General features: G+C 41.6%; 5 protein-coding genes across 18 annotated transcripts; 4 read left to right on the top strand and 1 right to left on the bottom strand.

Annotated features, from left to right (window-relative positions):
- Nucleotides 1-72: 72 nt before the first annotated feature.
- tmem258 (transmembrane protein 258) lies at nucleotides 73-1795 on the top strand. Its single transcript, XM_040162031.2, has 4 exons — nucleotides 73-184; nucleotides 517-626; nucleotides 1403-1531; nucleotides 1644-1795. The coding sequence occupies exons 1-3, from the start codon at nucleotides 182-184 to the stop codon at nucleotides 1527-1529; spliced, it is 240 nt and encodes a 79-aa protein (XP_040017965.1). The 5' UTR covers nucleotides 73-181; the 3' UTR covers nucleotides 1530-1531; nucleotides 1644-1795.
- A 319-nt stretch (nucleotides 1796-2114) lies between these two features.
- On the bottom strand, nucleotides 2115-4729 carry tmem138 (transmembrane protein 138). 9 transcript variants are annotated; one of them, XM_078083414.1, is made up of 6 exons: nucleotides 4562-4729; nucleotides 3902-4094; nucleotides 3589-3797; nucleotides 3011-3182; nucleotides 2791-2866; nucleotides 2115-2708 (listed from the first exon to the last, which is right to left on the bottom strand). In XM_078083414.1, the coding sequence occupies exons 3-6, from the start codon at nucleotides 3714-3716 to the stop codon at nucleotides 2596-2598; spliced, it is 489 nt and encodes a 162-aa protein (XP_077939540.1). In that variant the 5' UTR covers nucleotides 3717-3797; nucleotides 3902-4094; nucleotides 4562-4729; the 3' UTR covers nucleotides 2115-2595. The 9 variants fall into 9 exon arrangements, with proteins under 9 accessions (XP_077939540.1, XP_077939539.1, XP_077939546.1 ...); XM_078083413.1 differs by having other exon boundaries at nucleotides 3589-3815; nucleotides 4562-4713; XM_078083420.1 differs by having other exon boundaries at nucleotides 4597-4708.
- A 231-nt stretch (nucleotides 4730-4960) lies between these two features.
- cracr2b (calcium release activated channel regulator 2B) lies at nucleotides 4961-12409 on the top strand. 4 transcript variants are annotated; one of them, XR_013451240.1, is made up of 18 exons: nucleotides 4961-5040; nucleotides 6777-7030; nucleotides 7109-7220; nucleotides 7311-7455; nucleotides 7992-8138; nucleotides 8235-8331; nucleotides 8424-8519; nucleotides 8604-8791; nucleotides 9293-9364; nucleotides 9555-9609; nucleotides 10443-10522; nucleotides 10625-10742; nucleotides 10935-11047; nucleotides 11142-11223; nucleotides 11367-11481; nucleotides 11689-11796; nucleotides 11908-11984; nucleotides 12143-12409. XR_013451240.1 is itself a non-coding variant. In XM_040162020.2 (18 exons), the coding sequence occupies exons 2-18, from the start codon at nucleotides 6779-6781 to the stop codon at nucleotides 12225-12227; spliced, it is 1956 nt and encodes a 651-aa protein (XP_040017954.2). In that variant the 5' UTR covers nucleotides 4975-5040; nucleotides 6777-6778; the 3' UTR covers nucleotides 12228-12409. The 4 variants fall into 4 exon arrangements, 3 of the variants coding, with proteins under 3 accessions (XP_040017954.2, XP_077939537.1, XP_040017955.2); XM_040162020.2 differs by having other exon boundaries at nucleotides 4975-5040; nucleotides 10921-11047; XM_078083411.1 differs by having other exon boundaries at nucleotides 4975-5040; nucleotides 10942-11047.
- A 107-nt stretch (nucleotides 12410-12516) lies between these two features.
- On the top strand, nucleotides 12517-16883 carry cd151 (CD151 molecule). 2 transcript variants are annotated; one of them, XM_040162026.2, is made up of 9 exons: nucleotides 12517-12681; nucleotides 13555-13639; nucleotides 14111-14302; nucleotides 14791-14865; nucleotides 15299-15319; nucleotides 15575-15679; nucleotides 15901-16056; nucleotides 16144-16230; nucleotides 16368-16883. In XM_040162026.2, exons 2-9 carry the CDS (start codon nucleotides 13556-13558, stop codon nucleotides 16425-16427), a joined length of 780 nt encoding a protein of 259 aa, XP_040017960.2. In that variant the 5' UTR covers nucleotides 12517-12681; nucleotide 13555; the 3' UTR covers nucleotides 16428-16883. The 2 variants fall into 2 exon arrangements, with proteins under 2 accessions (XP_040017960.2, XP_040017961.2); XM_040162027.2 differs by lacking the exon at nucleotides 15299-15319.
- A 39-nt stretch (nucleotides 16884-16922) lies between these two features.
- Nucleotides 16923-18498, top strand: gatd1 (glutamine amidotransferase class 1 domain containing 1). 2 transcript variants are annotated; one of them, XM_040162028.2, is made up of 7 exons: nucleotides 16923-17111; nucleotides 17324-17400; nucleotides 17636-17741; nucleotides 17823-17930; nucleotides 18010-18101; nucleotides 18181-18274; nucleotides 18365-18498. In XM_040162028.2, exons 1-7 carry the CDS (start codon nucleotides 17063-17065, stop codon nucleotides 18478-18480), a joined length of 642 nt encoding a protein of 213 aa, XP_040017962.1. In that variant the 5' UTR covers nucleotides 16923-17062; the 3' UTR covers nucleotides 18481-18498. The 2 variants fall into 2 exon arrangements, with proteins under 2 accessions (XP_040017962.1, XP_077939538.1); XM_078083412.1 differs by having other exon boundaries at nucleotides 17636-17930.
- The last annotated feature ends 5 nt before the right edge of the window (nucleotides 18499-18503 follow it).

An 18503-nucleotide genomic window follows, 5' to 3' on the forward strand; every position in this document is an offset into this window, starting at 1 on the left:
GTAAAGGTTTAGAGTAGAACATCATTTTAAGTTTTAAGTAGCCTTTCCTTGTTACGATTGGACGTAAAGTCGCATGCAAACCACGTGACCTGTACGTCACGAAAGAATCCAGGAAGTGACAAGTGAGTACGTGGCCTTATCGTCTTGGATCATATACGGAGCAGCACCGCTTCTTTGCAAAATGGTAGAATCTTCTTATTGTTTATACACGTTCGGACGGTTATATATGATTGTAATTATCTGTACGCGTTATTCACCATTTCACTAGCAAAGCGATGCATTTTCTGCGTAAAAGGGTGCGTTCTGAAGCTTTATTGCGGACTAGCCGAGCAACGTTAGCTTGTCAAATCGTCGATGTCAAATTCGCAGATTTAGACGCTCTCGTTAAAGGAAAATGAACCCACTGTATGATTAATTCACTATAGACGCAATGCACTATGTAAGGGTGTTTAACTGGATGTTGGTGGGGGGATGTAATGTCATCTTGTCTAACCTGGTCTGAACTCCTTGCTGCAGGAACTCGAGGCTATGACCAGATACACCAGCCCGGTGAACCCGGCTGTGTTCCCGCATCTCACTGTCGTCCTTCTGGCCATCGGCATGTTCTTCACCGCCTGGTTCTTCGTGTATCCTTTCAACATACCACCGTGAATGGGCTTAATATGAAGGGGGGGGGGGGGGTCATATCGGACACAGAATAGGTATCGTACGGTAAAACCGTCCAAGATGAAGTCATTAATTAATTAAGTTCCACTGGTTTGCACCCATTTGAGTAAAAGTGAAACATAAATTATTTAAATAGTATGTTACTATTGTGAATTGTTTGCATAATTCACCCATCATTTCAATTGCCAAATGGTAAGACAACAATGTATTGCTCATTGGTGGTAAGACAACAATTTATTAAATTCTAGCTGATGGGGAGGAAAAGCAGACTCCCACATCTTTTTAAACAACTCCCAACTTTGCTATAATTAGGTAAATGATCAAACTGTCCCTTCGGAATATCCAAACACGTCAGTTACTTCCTGCTTCGGCCTCTGGAATTTGGGCTGCCCATGCAGTTTCTCAACAAAGTTGATTTCTCAAAAAGATGATAAGGCACAATCCTTGATTCAACCAAATGGTAAATCCAAGAAAAATAATCCAGTATTATAACAAAGACCGAGCTGAAAATGCATCCTTACATTTTCAGATGCTATAGAAGGTTTGTTGGTATTGATTTGTAAAACTGACCCCTGTTGGAATTGTAATACGTTTGAGTAACTTCTTCATTTTCCACAGTGGGGGTCTGTAAATGTCATGAAATAGTACAGGATACATATTATAGAATAAGATACACGGCAGAACTGTGGCTGCTGGTTGTACTTGTTTTGTGAGCTGGCCCTTAACTTCTCATCAGCTACGAGGTGACATCAACAAAATACACCAGAGATGTCTACAAAGAGCTGCTGATCTCCCTCGTGGCTTCCCTTTTCATGGGCTTTGGTGTGCTGTTCTTACTACTCTGGGTTGGCATATATGTATAAAGGTATACTTTTAAGTATTTAAGTACAGTAGTGTAGTAGTACTTTTTGTAATCTGATTTTAATCCCTGAAAGCGTTCCGTAGTGGTTGATTTTGTTTCCTCTCCTTCCTTGCAGATTCATGTGACTTGACTGACAGCAGTACGACACATTCCATTGAAAGAAAGGACATCACAAACAACATGGACTCGATTTAATTGGACTGCACTGACATTTTGGCATCTTATGGACTCTGGTTCTCTTGTCACTAGTAAAGGGGATTTGTGTAACTTTTACTGTCTTTCTTTGTCCAACCTGATATCTGAAACTACTTGCATTAATTGATCAGTTGCATTGATTTGAACATATGTATCAAATGTTACATAATAATGATAGACATTATTATTCAGAGGAGACCTGACGTTCGCTGGAACTTGACCTGTTGGGTCATTGAGATTAGAAGGTTATTTTGACGCACTGAAGACTATTTTTGATGCGTTTCACTAGTGGAACTTAAAACCCAAATCCCTGATTAATCTTTGTTAAAAATAGAGCACTCTGTTTCACCTTGTCTACAGCACAATACCGACTCTTGGGATTACACCTGGATTAGAGAAGGATTATTTAATACAAACAGTGGGAATACTATTCAAAGATCCCCATTAAAAGACAACTGGAATCACATAAAATTGGCTTATTAAAATAACATTAACCATGTAATCTGCATAGTAACCTTACATAAGGCATAATTAATCCTCCTGCATGGGAGAATAACTTTTCCTCAAATCACATGTTCTACTAATGCACATAGATCAAAACAAACTTCCCCATATACTACTACTACTTCCAATGTGTTCCATTCTGTCTGCAATTCAATTTGGTTTACAAAGGCCACATAGATTAAGAGAGACGATCCTGCTTAATGCAATACTACCATGGGTGGCTTACCTGCCACTAAACCGTTTAAGCAATAGATTGATTGGCTACGAAACGCCAGTAAACACATGATGGTTGAGACGTTGCTTCGTGTTTTAAAAAAATGCAAACATCCAAAAAATTCAGAATAGTCAGAAGAACTTTGCTCTCTTTTTCACTGACGACCTCGCGCAAAGGCCTCCCGCAGCCACAGAGAGTCCTCGTACAGCCTCGGGTCGCCCATGTACTCAGCTGTTCGTTTGTATAAGTAGTAATACATCACTGCCCCTGTTAACAAAAATAAGTACAGTTACATCAAATAGATTAGTTGCAATGGAAAGTTCACCTGTGAATTTAATCGACCAATTACCTGTTCTCTGGAAAACAAAAAGAGCTTGAAGACCATCTGTCCAAACGAAACGGTTTGACTCAAACCATCTAAGATTCTGGGAAAAGAAAAATACTTTTCAGGCATAGTTTGCATGGATTAAACAGCCCCACATTTATTCTGATATAAGGTATTCAACATTTTACTAAGATTCTAAAATGAGCCCGTTTTGACATTCAGGTGTTGGTGTGAGGAAGCTTACCAACACCCAGCAGTGAAAGCCGATGCTGAGCGTCAGGTAAACAGCAGAGAATATCAGCAGAGCCCTGAAGCGCTCCAGGAGGAGGGACACCAGGCCGACCTGGAACGCGTAGGTGTTGAACATCATCAGCAGAATGATGATCACGTTGAACAAGATGGCAATGTCCTGAATGCTGTAGAAACAAATTGTACCAATGTAATAATGGTTTGTGGTTGTGTGTGAACAATGCATAAAAAATACTAAAAAATCATGTCAGAGAGGAGGAAGTGGATTTTCAACGCAAAGATAAAACATCACGTCAACGTGCAGAGGTCGTCATAGTGAAATAGTTTGCGTATATAAATAAACAATGAATTATATTCATTAACTATTCCAAATGCCGATAAGCTGCGGTTTCATTCAACTGAAGGACTGGTTTATTAATCATAAATTATTTTGTAAATGTTATTTTTAGCCTTTAAACATTTGTAGTTGTATTTCATTTCTCCCAAATGAGAGCTACAACTAAGTAATAAAGATGCTAATTTCATATAAACCAGAGAGTAGAAATGTTGACTTAATGTCGTTCAATGACTTACATGAAAAGCACGAGTTGGATGACCGGCGCTCCCCTCAAGAGTTCACCGAAGGAGTTGACGAAGAGGTCATAGGTCAACAGTGTCATCTGGATCAGCAGCACCAGTGAGTAATTACCAGTCTGGAGCATCTTCAGGGGCTGCAAACCACCACGGCTCCCAGTGCATTCACCTCCCCGCTGCCTGTCTTTGAACGGTGCTCAACGCAGGTACTTGATGGGGACACAAGTCTATAAAAGCCTAAGTTACATTCTTTAGTAAAAAAGAGGCTTCACAACGTGTTCTTTAACATAGTAAGACAGGCTTTTTCCCTTACTTGGTCTATTGCTTTATGTTTTCACTCCCGGTTGTTCCTCCTGTCAGTCAACATGTTGATGTCCTCTCGGAAAAGAGGCTTCTCTGTGATGATCGCAGGTAGTTCAAGAAAGCACATTCGATGATTTCGATCGTTTCAAATGTTGCACGTTGACATCTTTGACGCAGAGACCCTCCTCGTCTGTTGCATTTTCCTGTAAGGGAGAACAGAAAAGCGGTGAAACAAGGTGGTCGGGCGGTGTGTTTTTTCTCCCGCCATCTTTGCGAATGAGGGTTTGATGCACGATAACGTGTCTCTACACAATAGCAGTATAACTAACACAATCTGGCTGTTACACGTGCAAATACGGAGAGGTCAAAACTGGGATTACCGATCATTTGCATCCAACGTTACGCAAACACCACTAACGTTAATTGTATCCCTTTGTTGTTGTGTTACTTTGCAGGCAGCTAATCTAAAAGTTGTCTACGACTGCAGGCTACAGTTATTTGTTCCGGGCAGCAGAAAATCTGATTTCCACAACAAATCCTTCGGGCTTTCTTCTTCGACTTCGAGGAACTCCCTCCAGGCGTGAAGTTATAACCATCACCACGTTCACTCTGCTGCGTGCTAAATGTTATTCTAAGACGAACTCATACAAATCACGAAACACCAATTTACCAGAATAAAACGTGCGAAGAATGAAACTACGTCACCCGGAGCAAGAAAGAACAGCTGCAATCCTCAGATTCCTGCTTTAGTCTGCGGACAATGGTTCGCACACGCAGCGTCCACTGCCGCTTCCCAGCGTGTATTTCCGTAGATTCCATGGCAACGCTGGTTATTACCGTAACAATAGACGTAGAGGTTCTGTAAATATTCATCGAAATATCTACAGGGATTACAGTATATTTAGTTGTCATTTTTCTTGCAGTCGCTCTTTTATTTCCTCAACATGACTACGTAACGTTGTTGTGTGGGTGTAAAAAATAACATGCACATTTTTTGGGGGGGGGGACCCGTTCGAGGGGTTACACTAAGCATTACGGTAAACTTCCATCACATCCGATGCTTACCGCCACCCAGCGGCCTATGCGAGTATTACGTGATTAATGCGAGCGGATCTAAGGTAGAAGACACCTGCGTCCAGATCACCTCGGGTGAGTAGTTGAAGTTTAAGCGGCTTCGATGAATCAATACGAAAAAATAATTCTAGAAGTCATGTAGAAACGTCAAGACGTTTTTGTTCTCTTGCAACGCAGTGACGCATTAATGTCCGCGATTAACGGTCGTGTGGGTTTTTAGTTCTTTAATGACGTTAGCATAGCGTTACATTACTTTATTCGGTTGGTTAGGGTGACTCCAGCTAACGTTAGCTACGATGCTCCAGAAGCGGTCGCGTGTAGTTAAGCCATTTTTATTTTATTCTCTCGGCCTTTGAGCTGTGTGTCAGTTTTTAAGGTCGCAAACTCTTATCTGCATTTCACAAAGTGTGACTGAGTGTTGACTTTTCTCAGAAAGCGTAACGTTTAGTCTTTCTCTGAAATGTGGTAGAAGTTGGGCAGGTTTGTAGGCGATAACGTGGTGTTCCTGAATGTAAGTGACACCTTATTAAAGTTTATTTGACCTTTTGTGTGGCTCTCTGTCAAATACGAAATCCTCAACACATTCTGTTTGCATAGCCTGTTCTCTCTGATTCCAACACATCTCCCTGTTATACGGGTCTGAAACAATAATCTTTACGAGCTGTTATCAGTGCATTATTTTAGGTTGTACCTTTATGATCATAGTTTGCATGGCCGGCGAGAATTTACAAAGGAGTGGTGGGGTAATATTTATGAATTAAAACCTTCATGCAGTTCAATGTAAGATGAAGACTGATCATTTTTTCTGCTGATATCTGTCATAAATCACAGTTTTATGAACGTTTGTGGAGAAACTGAGCCATATATCCGCTGTAGTCCCGAAGAGTAAGATTGGTTTGCGATTTGTGGTACTTCTTACAATGCAAACAACTGCAAATGTTTTATTTGCATCTCCTGTCCCAAGGCAATCCGCCCTCCCCTTTGAGTACGCAGAAACTCCCCTCACATGATATCATCCTGTTTGTTAACCTCAACACATCCTGCTGCTCATGGCAGTGACGCAGCATCACATTTGCTGTCCTCTAAATAAACAATTTAGGCCAACTGCATAGATACAGTATAGACTATATAGTCCTTCAGTTGACGTTAAGTTGTTTACATCTATAGATATAACCATCTGAGACAGTTTTTAAACCTAATTGGGTTTGAACATGTCTGCCACCTGATCTGAAGTTAACGTGTAAAGTAGCAGCTTGGTTGTTCTGCACTTTGTGTTTGACAAGGGAGGACCTGCAGGGCCGCCTCTCACAACATGCTGCAGCGCCAAGAGACAAGATCCAAAGTATTTCCTAATTGACAGTGGTTCATCAAGAAAGTAAAAATGGGTGTATCTGATGATGATGTCAGACTTGTGGTATCCACTCGCTAAATACTGCACACTTTCATTGGGACTATAAGAATGAACAATTGCATAAATAGATTTTTTTTAAAAAGCATGATGAAAAAAACTCCCAGAATCCATGGCGACGTCTTTAAATAGCTTCTTTTGTTTTACCAAAAGTGAAAAAAGTTTAAAAAGCTATGCAGTGCACACAGATTTTTGACAAAGGAAATCTTTTTTAATTTTTTACTATATATATATATATATATTGGTTGAGGTGTGTTTAACGATCCAACTGTTCTTTTCATGACTCCCAGACAAATAAAGTTAAGCATTCAAACCCGAATGACCAACTTGGAGGTCGACGAGTGCACAATATTTAAGAAAATATACACCAGCTCCACACCCATAGTTGTCTGCCTGTGTGCAGTTATGTCCACGTGGCTGAAGGATGGCGAAGTGCTGGTGGGCGAAGGCAGCGGCGAGGCAGTACCCATCAGCCCCAGACTGCGAGTCCTATCAGCGGGGAGCCCCAGACCCAGCCAGGGTGTTTGCAGTCCACTGGCTTCACCCAGAGACGCCGTGCCAGGAAGCCCGCTGGTAGAGACCATGGGCAAGGCCAAGGAGCTGTTTGTGCTGTGTGACAAAGAAGGAAAAGGCTTCATCACAAAGCGCGATATGCAGGTGAGCGGCCGATGCACTAGAATAATGAAAATTGGGGCTGGTCGTAGGTTGTTGATCCTCCCATCTTCTTCCGTTCAGAGGCTGCAGGTGGAGTTGCCGCTGTCCCCTGAACAGCTGGAGACGGTGTTTGAGAGTCTTGATCGAGACAGCAATGGATTCCTCACTCCTGTTGAGTTCAACAAAGGACTTGGTCAGTGTTGTACTTTGACACCAGTATTCCCTATGACCGCAGAATAAACCAAGTGTTTGGTCTCTCTCTCTCTCTCGCTGTGGGATGCAGGCGAGCTAGTGGGGCTGGAGGACTCACCGGAGCCAAGTCTAAACGAATCAGAAGATACAGGCCACACTGACTGCTCCCAGGACAGTCCTGCAGTTCGATTTGTAAACATACTGATGGAACTGGGAGCTGACAAACTCTTTAAGGAGTAAGTTCACTAACACACAGCCACTCCCCACCAGGCGGCGCTCTGAATATTCCCCCAGGAGTTCTACAGCTGTGGTTTACAACTCAAACTGCACCCTCAAATGTTCCTTAAAAGGTTTTCCTTTGGCAGGATATGTTACAGGACTGTTGAATAGTACGCCATAGGTTGTAGCAAGGCACACCCACAAAACGGACAACTGTATAGCTGTATAGCTACAAATATTAGCACACGGGTGGTTAAGATGCTGTAAATAGCATGATTCTTTGCCACTTCGATACAACTTTGGAAACAAGATATCTTTTATGTGATATATTGTAGATAGTTTACTCTTTATATTGTATATAATGATAATAAAATATGACTTTCTTGATGCTAAACGTTGAACTGGACAACTTTAACAGAAAAGAAACCCGAAGCTTATCACAGATATAAATATATCAATTTATAGTTTGTCTTTTGGTGACGTGGGTTAGGGGTCCCGAGCTGGTGGAAGGTGGATGTCCTCTGTTGTTTTAATAGTGGTTTTCCTGTGTCAGTCGGCAGGAGCTCTCTTCTCTCTGGTGTGAACTCCAGCGGGACAGACCGGAGATGCTGAGCGTCCTGGACGGCGTGCTGATCCACGCGGTGTCGCATTTACAGGACTCCATCCGAGAGAGAGACAGCCTGGAACAAGCTCTGCACAGGTCACAGCCCCCGTCCCGCCGCCCTCTGCCTGTGGAACAACTCTTTGTGCCCCGTTCACACGTGTTTTGTGTTTTCTAAAATCTTTTGCGTTTCAGGCGGGAGAGTGAACACGACGAGGTTGTTCGCTCCATATATGAAGAAATGGAAAACCAAATGAGAGAGGAGAGGGAGAAGCGCCTGTGTCTGTCTCAGGTACGTACTTGTGCTCCGTAGTCCAGCGTTTGTGCCTTTTAAAAAAAAATCATCATCCCAACAGCTTTTAATCGAATTATTGGGAAATCTAGGACCGTATTGGACAGAAGCAAAAAGGGCGACAACTGGAGGAGGAGGTAAAGCTGCGCGAGCAAGAGCTGGAGAATACGCTCGCTAAACAAAGAGAGGTATACATTCAAATAGCACCGCTGTCATTTCTGAGGACTTTTACTTAAACGAATGACTCAACAGGACCTGTCCTTTGTCCCAAGCTGGAAAACCGAATTGGGCAGATGAGCTCTGAACGGGCGAACATCAAGGAGCAGAACCAGCTGCTGCGGAGCCTCAACGTCCAGCTGCAGGAGCAGGTGGAGCGCAGCAGGGAGCAGCTGCAGGCCGCTCTGGGTCAGCTCAGCCTGCTGCAGGTCAGCGCTGCCCGGGAGCAAGAGGCCAGACAGAGGTGAGAGCTACAGCAGAAGAAGACTACCAAGAGATAAGGGCAAGGCTTGCATGGTTGTGGTTGCGATTTTTTGTTGTTTAAAGAATCAATAATGTATACGTACACAAACAGTTTACATACAAGGATACTAATACAAATTCAATATTAAGTATTTTATTTATTATTCATTCTTTAGAGATTGGTATGTATAAACTTGACTGCTCAGCCCTGTAACTGTCAGCCTATACGTGTTTTTTCATTTCTGTTGGAGACTATTTTTTTTCGGGGATTAATACACATTTTAGTCAGTTTTAGTGAGTATTAAATGCATGACGCCAGTGTCCGTGTGATTGATTTTAAATAAACAAAGGTGCCTATTTTCTTCCTGACAAAAGAGTGTGTCGCCCGTAGCAACAGGGTGGCTTATTGATGTATTATAATAACATTTGTTGTTGGTTTTGTAGACAATAAAAAGAATAAAGAGTAATCTCTAATATCTGTTGTTTGTTTGCCTGACCCTAGAAACGTGATGAAGGTGTCACGGAACATGCAGAAAGAGAAGGAAAGTCTCCTGAGACAACTGGAGCTCTTGAGGTACGTCTGAACAACGTTGTGCTGTTTCAATCAGAGTTCATTCATATGGAAGTTTTAAGAAAAATCCCTAAAAAATACATTGGTGTCCTTAAATAAATGAATCAATAAATGCAACTTCCCTGTTTTCAATTCAACTACTACCACCACTGTCTACATCAGCCAGTGTGATGTTTGTTCTCTTTCATTTTAGGGATATGAACAAAAGGCTGCGCGATGAGAAGGATGCCCAACAGTCCCAGAAGAGGGTTAGTCACCGACGCTCTGTCCGTCCTTCTCTGCCTTTAACTTATTACCTCAGTGAAGACCTTTGTACCCCGTGGTCACAGCAGATTTATCCCACCTAAGCTCAGCTTCATGCTTCATTCCCTCCCGTGGACAATCATTATTTATATGGGCAGCTGTTATTTGGTTATTGATTGAACATGTGTTCATTTTACCCGTTTGGGATTTTTGCAATGTCAGAAAAAACTGTTTTTTACTGTGTAGATATAGTCAGGGAAGTGAAATAACCGTTTGAATAGACATTTATTGAACCTGTACCAATTTAAAGAAAACAGTGTTGATATGTTTATTAATGACACTTGACAAAATCACTATTTATAAACTAAAATGTGTCAGTATTTACTAAACTAATAAAGCCTTTTGTTCATCACAATTCACAAAGGAGTCATAATCTATTTCCATCCACGTTCTTAAACATTTTTACCAAAACCGTGCCTGTTATTTTCAATGTGCACTGACAATCATCTCTTGTTCAACGTTTCTGAACAACTAATCTACAAAGAAGACATAATTACATGTAATTGTACATTACAAGAGAGCACATTAACTGTTACAAGACCGAGTCCCGGTCGGTTGTTGTTGAATCCAACAGGTGTATTGATGCTGACACATGATTGTGATATTTAACTACATATTAATAAATGTCACAATTGGATTCAATTTTTTTTACATACTTCATTTCAATTAGTGTTTACATAAAGAAAACAGTTAATGGTAGGTTTCTATTTACAACGTCAATTATTAAAATCTTAATGCCACTCATTTCTTCTGCCTCACTTCCCACAAAAACTTTTAGAATCCAAATGTCACAAAGCCTTTGCAGAAGAAAGGGTCAATTATAGGTAACTACTTACTGCAAGAAAAGCTACTGAAAAGGTTTGTATGACGCCATTTGATATCACATAAACCATTTTTGCAGTAATGCAACGCAGATCACCACAGACAGCAACTAACTTTGTGTATTCGTTGGTCCTGAAGACAGCTGGGCTCATCGGATGAGTTGGAGCAGGACAAAGACACAGAGGTCACAAACTCATCCAAGAGACACCAACCGTCACGTAGAGTCAGAGAAAACGTTGAACAGGTGCAAACTCAGGTAGGGAACATATTCAATTAACATTTATCCCAACTCACTGCAGCAACGTCATGATGAAAATAGTATCCTAAGAGCATTGATGGAGCACAGATTAAAGTCGCATCCTCTTAAATGCTGAGAACATAAACGGGACTCAGATTTCATAATGTTGAGTTTGGTCCTTTTACCTGAACTTCAGAGAACAATTGTCAGTCCTCAGCGGGTGTTCAAGGTGGTATTCCTGGGCACCTCGGGGGTCGGTAAGAGCTCCTTCATCCAGCAGTACTGCACAGGACGCTTCAGCAGTAAAATGAGCGCTACTGTCGGTAAACTCTTCTCTTATTACCACAATGATTAAGGTGCTCCTCACTGAGTATGTAGCTATACATGTATGGCATCATGGGTCCACGTTGCTTCTAGGTATTGATTTCCAGATGAGGACTTTAACTCTGGGCTCCACCATCATCACCCTGCAGCTGTGGGACACTGCAGGGCAAGAGAGGTCAGATGTATCACAGTTTATTCACATGTTTACCGGCCTTTTTTTATGGCCTTTCATAATTGACATACCTTCTGATTCCATTGCCTTTTTTTTTTTCGGTGTAATGATTCTTTTTTTTTTTTTTTTTTCTTAATCCTGTTTAGGTTTCGCAGCATAACTGAGCAGTACTACCGCAAAGCCGACGCTATCCTTGCCATGTATGACGTAGCCCAAACCTCGTCCTTCACAGCTGTGAGAGCATGGATGGACTCTGTGAAGGTGAGCAGGTGGAGATGCAATAGAGAGAAAACCGTATGCATCGCCGACACTATCCAACGAATTTGAACATGCGTCCGTCTGATTGATGATCCATAGACGCTGATGCTCAATTTGGATTTTTATTTTCGGTTGTCTAGGAAAATAATATGATCGCATTTCTCACCTTTTTTCCCCACATTTTTCCGCATTAATAAGTGTCTTCCCCAGGAGAAGATGTGTGACGGTGCCGTCCTGATGCTGCTGGCGAACAAGCTGGACCTGGCAGAAGGTCACAGCAGAGAAGTGAAAACAGCGGAAGGCCAGAGACTCGCAGATGTAAGGCACATTTGAATATTCAAACCACTTTCCAGAGTGGTTTACTCACAATTTCCTTGCTAACGAAGGAACATTAGCTTTGAAATAAATGAAATAATATGTTTTATACAGAAGCACCAGGCTCTGTTTTACGAGTGCAGTGCAAAGACCGGATGTAACGTGGAGGAGCTGATGGCTTATCTGGCCGGGTATGGCATCTTATTTCTTTGTTATGAATACCTTTAATGCATCTCATATGATATTTTGACACAAACCTGAGATGAAGCCAGGCAGGAGCATCAATTATATAAACAACTAATATTGTGGTTTCTGCCGCGCTATTACTCAATCATTTTCTTCCTTTCAGGATGTTAGTCTCCCAGCATGATCGGCAATGTGAAGATGCTCTTTTACTGACTGAGCTTATGGAAAAAAGAGGCTGCTGCACATAAACCAAGAAAAAAAAGGCATTTGAAAGACTTCACATAAGCTCCCAGCCCAAAGGTCACTTAAAATATTTGATGACACCGACATCAGAATCTTTCTGTGAACAAATTCACTGAACAGTATCAGTAATGTTTTCTTATGTTATGTTTCTGTACAATCTATCAAATAAATATATTTTTTATCATGGCGCTTTTGTTCCATAGTTTTTTTTTGAGGTTCTTTGAACAATATTTGACGAGCTGCACAGGAGAAACCAGCTGGGGGCAGCCATGCACTCGGTGTGAGCCGACGGTTGAGCCAAAAGAAGAGCGACCCTCAGACGCTTGAGGAGGAGCCGCTGATCTAAGCGTCAACTGAGAACTGACGCCGTCGCAGTTAACCTTCAGCGGCGGTCAGTAGGATCTGGGAAGACATTACCTCGATAAACCACATCCTTCGGGGGCCACCCTCTGAAATCAGGTAGGAGTATTTGAGTCTCAGCGGAAAGGGAGAGCAGTTTTTCCATGACACAATGAGTTAAAAATAACTCTTGTGACCGTCAGGAGAAATGTTGTTTCTTTCTGCTGGACAGTCACTTTCCCCACGGAGTAGTTTGTCACATAACTGGAAAAGAGTCTTGTCATTTTAATGTGTTGAATTCCTTTGTTAGTTATTGTAACTTATTCTTACTCTTTTCCTGATTTGTTTTTCTGTGTTCACTGAAATAACTAAAATCAACTTCTCTCATGATGCTTGGTGCGCCGACCTTTCATGGAATAGAAATTTAAAGCAGGATAAAAACAGACATAGACCTTGAATTCATATCGTAGAGTTTTAAAGTTGGCAGCATATCACTAGGATTTGAATAGATCAGGTTAAGTTACTGGGCTGGTGGAAATATATATCTGGCTGCTGGATGACACGGGACACAAGTTCTTAAGTATGTTTCCCTCAAAACATATTTGATTTAATCTCTGCCCTTGTGCCATTTCGCTGTTAAACCAGCTTTTTTAAAGTTTGAAATGGCCTGTCTTCTATTTTTTGCTCATTGTTTAAAATCACCCAAAACTAAAACGTGTTACAAAAAGGTCAAATGACTTCTTCACACTCCAGCTGACTACGAGCTACGAGTATAGAGGAGATGGAGGATTGTATGATTGGAGTCTGGCTGTTTGTATGAAATCTGTGTTGGAGGGTCTGAGCTGCTCTCTGAGCATCTCGTCTCCATTCTGAAGGAACGGATTCAGCTTTGATGTCAAATCTTCTCCAGAAAGTATTTCATGTGGTAAAGCGCTCCCTGTGTGTAAAAAAATAAAAATAAAAATACCCTCATGTACATTTTTCTTTTTTTAGAATGGAAGCTCAAGGTGAAAAATCCCTCAGCTGTGGGACAATCTGTCTGAAATATCTACTTTTTCTCTTTAATATTCTCTTTTGGGTAAGTAAATAAATCATGTGTATGAAAGGCGACAGTCTCTGTGTTCAGAGCTCTATTGGCTGACATGTCAAGCTTCAGATGCCAGAGATTCTCAGCATGGAGTAACTTCACGACGTCCACAATTTCACTATTGCATACAATGTATTCCTTAATGTGCCGTATAGTCTCCGTAAACTACATTTAAAGCACAATTTTGTGTTACCAACGCACAGAAAGTTACAACGTATCTAAATCTAACCTTTCTTTTAAACTCTTCTCTTTCTTAGCTGAAGTTTTTACTGATTCTTATTGTATAATGTTGTATCACCAAGTTTCCACACTGACGCATGGCAGGGAGAAAGTGAGGCGTTGTCTTGTTTGCATCACTGGCACATTTTAAGAGCCTGCAAAAAAAAAAAAAAAATAAAGAACGTGCTGCAATCTTGATCTCGGCGTCTGGCTTGAGTCGAGCTGATAACTTTGTTCTTCCAGCTGGCAGGAGGCACCGTGCTGGCGGTGGGAGTGTGGACTATGGTGGAAAAGAGCGACTACATCAGTCTATTGAACTCCAGCTTGTACTCGGTCTCAGCGTATCTCCTGATCGCCGCCGGGGTCATCGTGATAGTGACCGGGATCATCGGATGCTGTGCCACTCTCAAGGAGATGAAGAGTCTTCTGATCGTGGTAGGATGATGAGGATAAGACTCCTTTAAAGCATTAACCCCGTTCAATTATGTGGAATGAGACACCAAGGAAAGGCCCTTTTGAGTTCCTGTCCACACACACACACACACACAACCTGGTCTGTGTTTGCAAAGGTAATCCTTGGTGCCCTTTTGTCACCTGCTCATTATGTCAGACAGGCATGACTGTAAAACCATGCAGTGAGTGTATCTTTAAGAGTTTGGATTTAGAGTGCGGCTCATGCTCAAGGAATGAACGGCATCGCTGGCGGCTGCTTGGACGTGCGTGAGAGAGACAGTCGCAAGTGGGAGGATTTAATGCAGAGAACTAAAAACAGCAAAGCTGCTCAAGCTCTGTGACATTATGTTTACTTCAATATTATATACGTTTTTATATTTTAGCAGAGATATACTGACTTAAAAAAAATGTAAATGCAGTTTTTTGCCCCAAGTTTATACACATCTTTGTTCTTTTGTATTCCATTATAGTATCTGGTCTTGTTGCTCTGTATCTTCCTGCTGGAAGTCATCGCTGGTGTTCTGGCTTACATTACCTACCAAGAGGTGAAGTGCTTTACCTTCTGTTTTTTCAGTCTTCAAATATCTGACCAAAGGATAATGACAGATATAAGTCAAACAATATCATTTTACAGAAAAATATTTCCCTGTAAATTCTCATACGATGTGTAATTCTACACTAATTGTTTTAAACTTCTAGCCACTATTTATTTCCAATTTCACCGCAGCAACTACAAACCACACACTTCTTTTTTTTCTGTATGTACTTAATGTGTATTTTTGTCATTCCACAATCCTTTAATGTTATTTCTAACATATTCCTTGCCTTCTGTCATTTCTATTTATGTATTTTATTTACCAGCCAAGTTGCTGCACTCTTTTTGTGGTAAAAACTTCTCTGCATTCCTTTCTGTGCCTGTTCTTCATTTGTCCTATTTTCCCTCCTCACACCTCTTTTTCCTTCCTTTTCTCGCTCCAGTGTTTCCCTTTCTGCTATCAGGTAATCTCCTGCCGCCTGTTTCCATTTCATTTCAAACCGTCTCTCTAACAGGTTGATGATGTAAATGCTTTTTTTCACTTTGTTAGTCAAGCAACAAAACAAGTGTTTGTTAATATATACTGTATATGTCACGAGTTCTGTGCATGTATTGCAAAGGTACAGAGAAATGTTGCTTTTTCTTTTTGATTGGAGGAGATTATTAGATACCCGATTTTCTTCTGCGTAACCACTAAAGTGCGTATTTCTGTCTCACAGCTGGACCAAGAGCTGAGACAGAATCTTAAGGGGACAATGCAGCAGAAATACCAGCAGCCAGGGGAGGAGAGCATCACACATGCTGTGGATAAACTTCAGCAGGAGGTTTGCACGTGATACAAAATGTTTAAATCACAGGCGAGTTAACGGCTGGGATGATAAAAAAAAAAGTTACATTACTACTACTACTACTACTACTTATATAACTACTTAGGTTATTACATCTTGATCAGATTAAGTGGAATTGACAAATGACAGTTTGGCTCCTTTAGCGTTTATCAGTGTTAATCACCATCGCCTCATGATTCTTCTCTCTTTCCTCTCAGTTTCAGTGTTGCGGCAGTCAGAACTCCTCCGACTGGAGAGACAGTGTGTGGATCCAGTCCGCAGGGAACGAGCGGCTTGTTCCAGACAGCTGCTGTAAAAGTCCCAGTGCCCTCTGCGGGCTGCGGGACCACCCCTCCAACATCTACAAGGTGGAGGTAGGAGACATGTCCGTTTGGCTGTGGATAGACTATAAATTCAAACAGTATCTTTTCTTACCTTATCTCCTCCCTTGTGCCCCACAGGGAGGCTGCATTATGAAATTAGAGGAGTTCATCCTGAGCCAGTTGTACATTATCGGCGCAGTGGGCATTGGGATTGCATTCCTACAGGTAAAGAACTAATCCCCGAGTAAAGCACAAGTTGATCTCTTTTAATGTTATGAAAATGGCAGCAGTGGAACTTTTTACAATGGTTGTTTTCATGTGACCTTTTGAAATAACAAGCGCGTGTTTTCTTTTTATTTCAGCTTGTGGGGATGATGTTTACCTGCTGCCTTTATCAAAAGTTGAAAGAAGACCCCTACTGATTTGTTACTTTGTTTTAATATTGCTAAATTTGCAACTTCATAAATTGTAAAAGGTTAGCTTGTTATCAGCCAAGTTATTCATACAAATCTGGATGCTGTGAAGATGTTAACTTAAATTATAGAAATGATCAATTTCAAGACCTGCACACTACAGATGCATTGATGCTGCTGGGCAGCAATGTTCTATTCTGAAAAACAGCATTGCATGCTTTGAAATTTGTTTATATCTTTTTTATTAAGATTATGATGTTTGAATTGGCAAAAATACATTTTAAAGAGCAGAGAAATATGGGAATGCTTCGGCTACATTTGCAATAGTTTGCCAAAAGTGTTTGTCTCTTTTGTTTATCCTTTTTATGTATCATGATTTTAAGAAAAATTATAATCAAATAATGAATATATAAAAAATATATTTTGATTGCTGAAATGCAAATAAAAATGCTTATATTTTCCGAACGTGATCGTATTGAATGCAGGGAACTTTTATTCTGAAATCTTTCACCGGATGTTGTTGTCAGGTGACATTTACTTCCTCAATGCGGACTTCTATTCAACGATTTCACTCTGATTTCTCGTCAATAATTTCAACCACGGCTAAACACATTTGTTGTTGAAGGAACAAGAAGATAGATGAAATGTCTGCTAAACCAACGTGTTTGATTGTGGCGAGTGCGTCTCCTCAAGGTGGGTCCATTACTTCGTGCCACTTGACGTGGCGTTACAACCATCGACTGCTTATAATCTAGCATTGAATTAATTAGAGATCAGCTAACGTTATTTCTTAATTTGTTTGTGTTGTAGCTCTGGTTCCCATCTCTTGCTAGCTAGCTAGCTAGCTTGTCTTCACAGCGCAGCCACGTTTTCTGTCGTTTAAAGTTGTGTTTCGTTTTCTTCAGGAGTGTCGGCTGCGTCTTTCCATCAGTCCTTCAGCCTGGTCGCCTCCGTGTTTAATCTCCAGACAGCCACTCCTGGGGTGAGACTATTCCCAACCAAAAGGAAAATGTTTATCTAGTGTTCAAACCGTTCATTTGTTTTTTTAACCCAGCATCCCTCACTTCCGGTTACTGTCAGATCAGCTGACATAGCGGTTATAATGCAAACAGTGATTCAAATCACCGCCGTTATATACATTTAACATTTAGATTTGTCTTTAACCTGAGTTTAGCATCAGTAGCACCTTACTCAGTGGTTTTTTTTCCTAATCGCAGGGGAAGCCGATGGACTTTGTTGGAGTTGATGAAAGCACTGCCCGATGGGTGCAGGACTTCAACCTCAAGCCCTACGCGACACCGGCCAAACTAGAATCCGTAGATGGTGAGGACATTTATTCCGCGGCCATTTGGCAGTTTCGACCAGCGCTGTTGGCTGGACTCACGGTGACCTTGGTCTCTGCAGGTGCTCGGTACCAAGTGCTGCTCCTCCCGGACTGTCCCGGAGCGCTGAACGACCTGGCACACAGCGGCTCGCTGCACCGCATCCTCACGCACTTCATCGCTCACCAAAGTGAGTGAGACCTTCTTAAAGCAGCGCGCCTTTGGTCCCTGCGGATGGTGTAGAGATGTGTTTTTGTCTCTGTGTGCAGAGCCGGTTTGTGCAGTGGGACAAGGCGTGTCGGCACTGTGCTGTGCCACTGAGGGGCAGCGGTGGATCTTCGACGGCTACAGCTTAACTGGGGTCAGTCTCCCTGCAGTGAACAACCCAAATATCTTGTGTGTTGTTGTGAGTAATAACAGTCACTTGTTTCTGCTGAAAGCCCTCAGTGTTTGAACTGGTGCGGAGGCCTGACTTTGCCAACCTGCCCTTGGTGGTGGAAGACTTTGTGAAAGACAGCGGTGGATCATACACAGGTGAGGTGATCTTGTAGAACAGAGCTAATCATTTGGTCAAAACTTAATGAGCATTTCCAAAATTCTCCCATGTGTATCTTTGTTTTTCAGCAAGCCAAGAAGATGCTGTGCATGTGGTAATAGACAGACACCTGATAACTGGCCAGAATATGCAGTCAACCTTACTTGCTGTAAACAATCTGATCTTGCTGTCTAGTGCCAAATAAAGAGGTTTTACATAAAGAGTACT

This window comes from Gasterosteus aculeatus, chromosome X (genome assembly GCF_964276395.1).
Source record: "Gasterosteus aculeatus chromosome X, fGasAcu3.hap1.1, whole genome shotgun sequence".
Taxonomy (NCBI): domain Eukaryota; kingdom Metazoa; phylum Chordata; class Actinopteri; order Perciformes; family Gasterosteidae; genus Gasterosteus; species Gasterosteus aculeatus.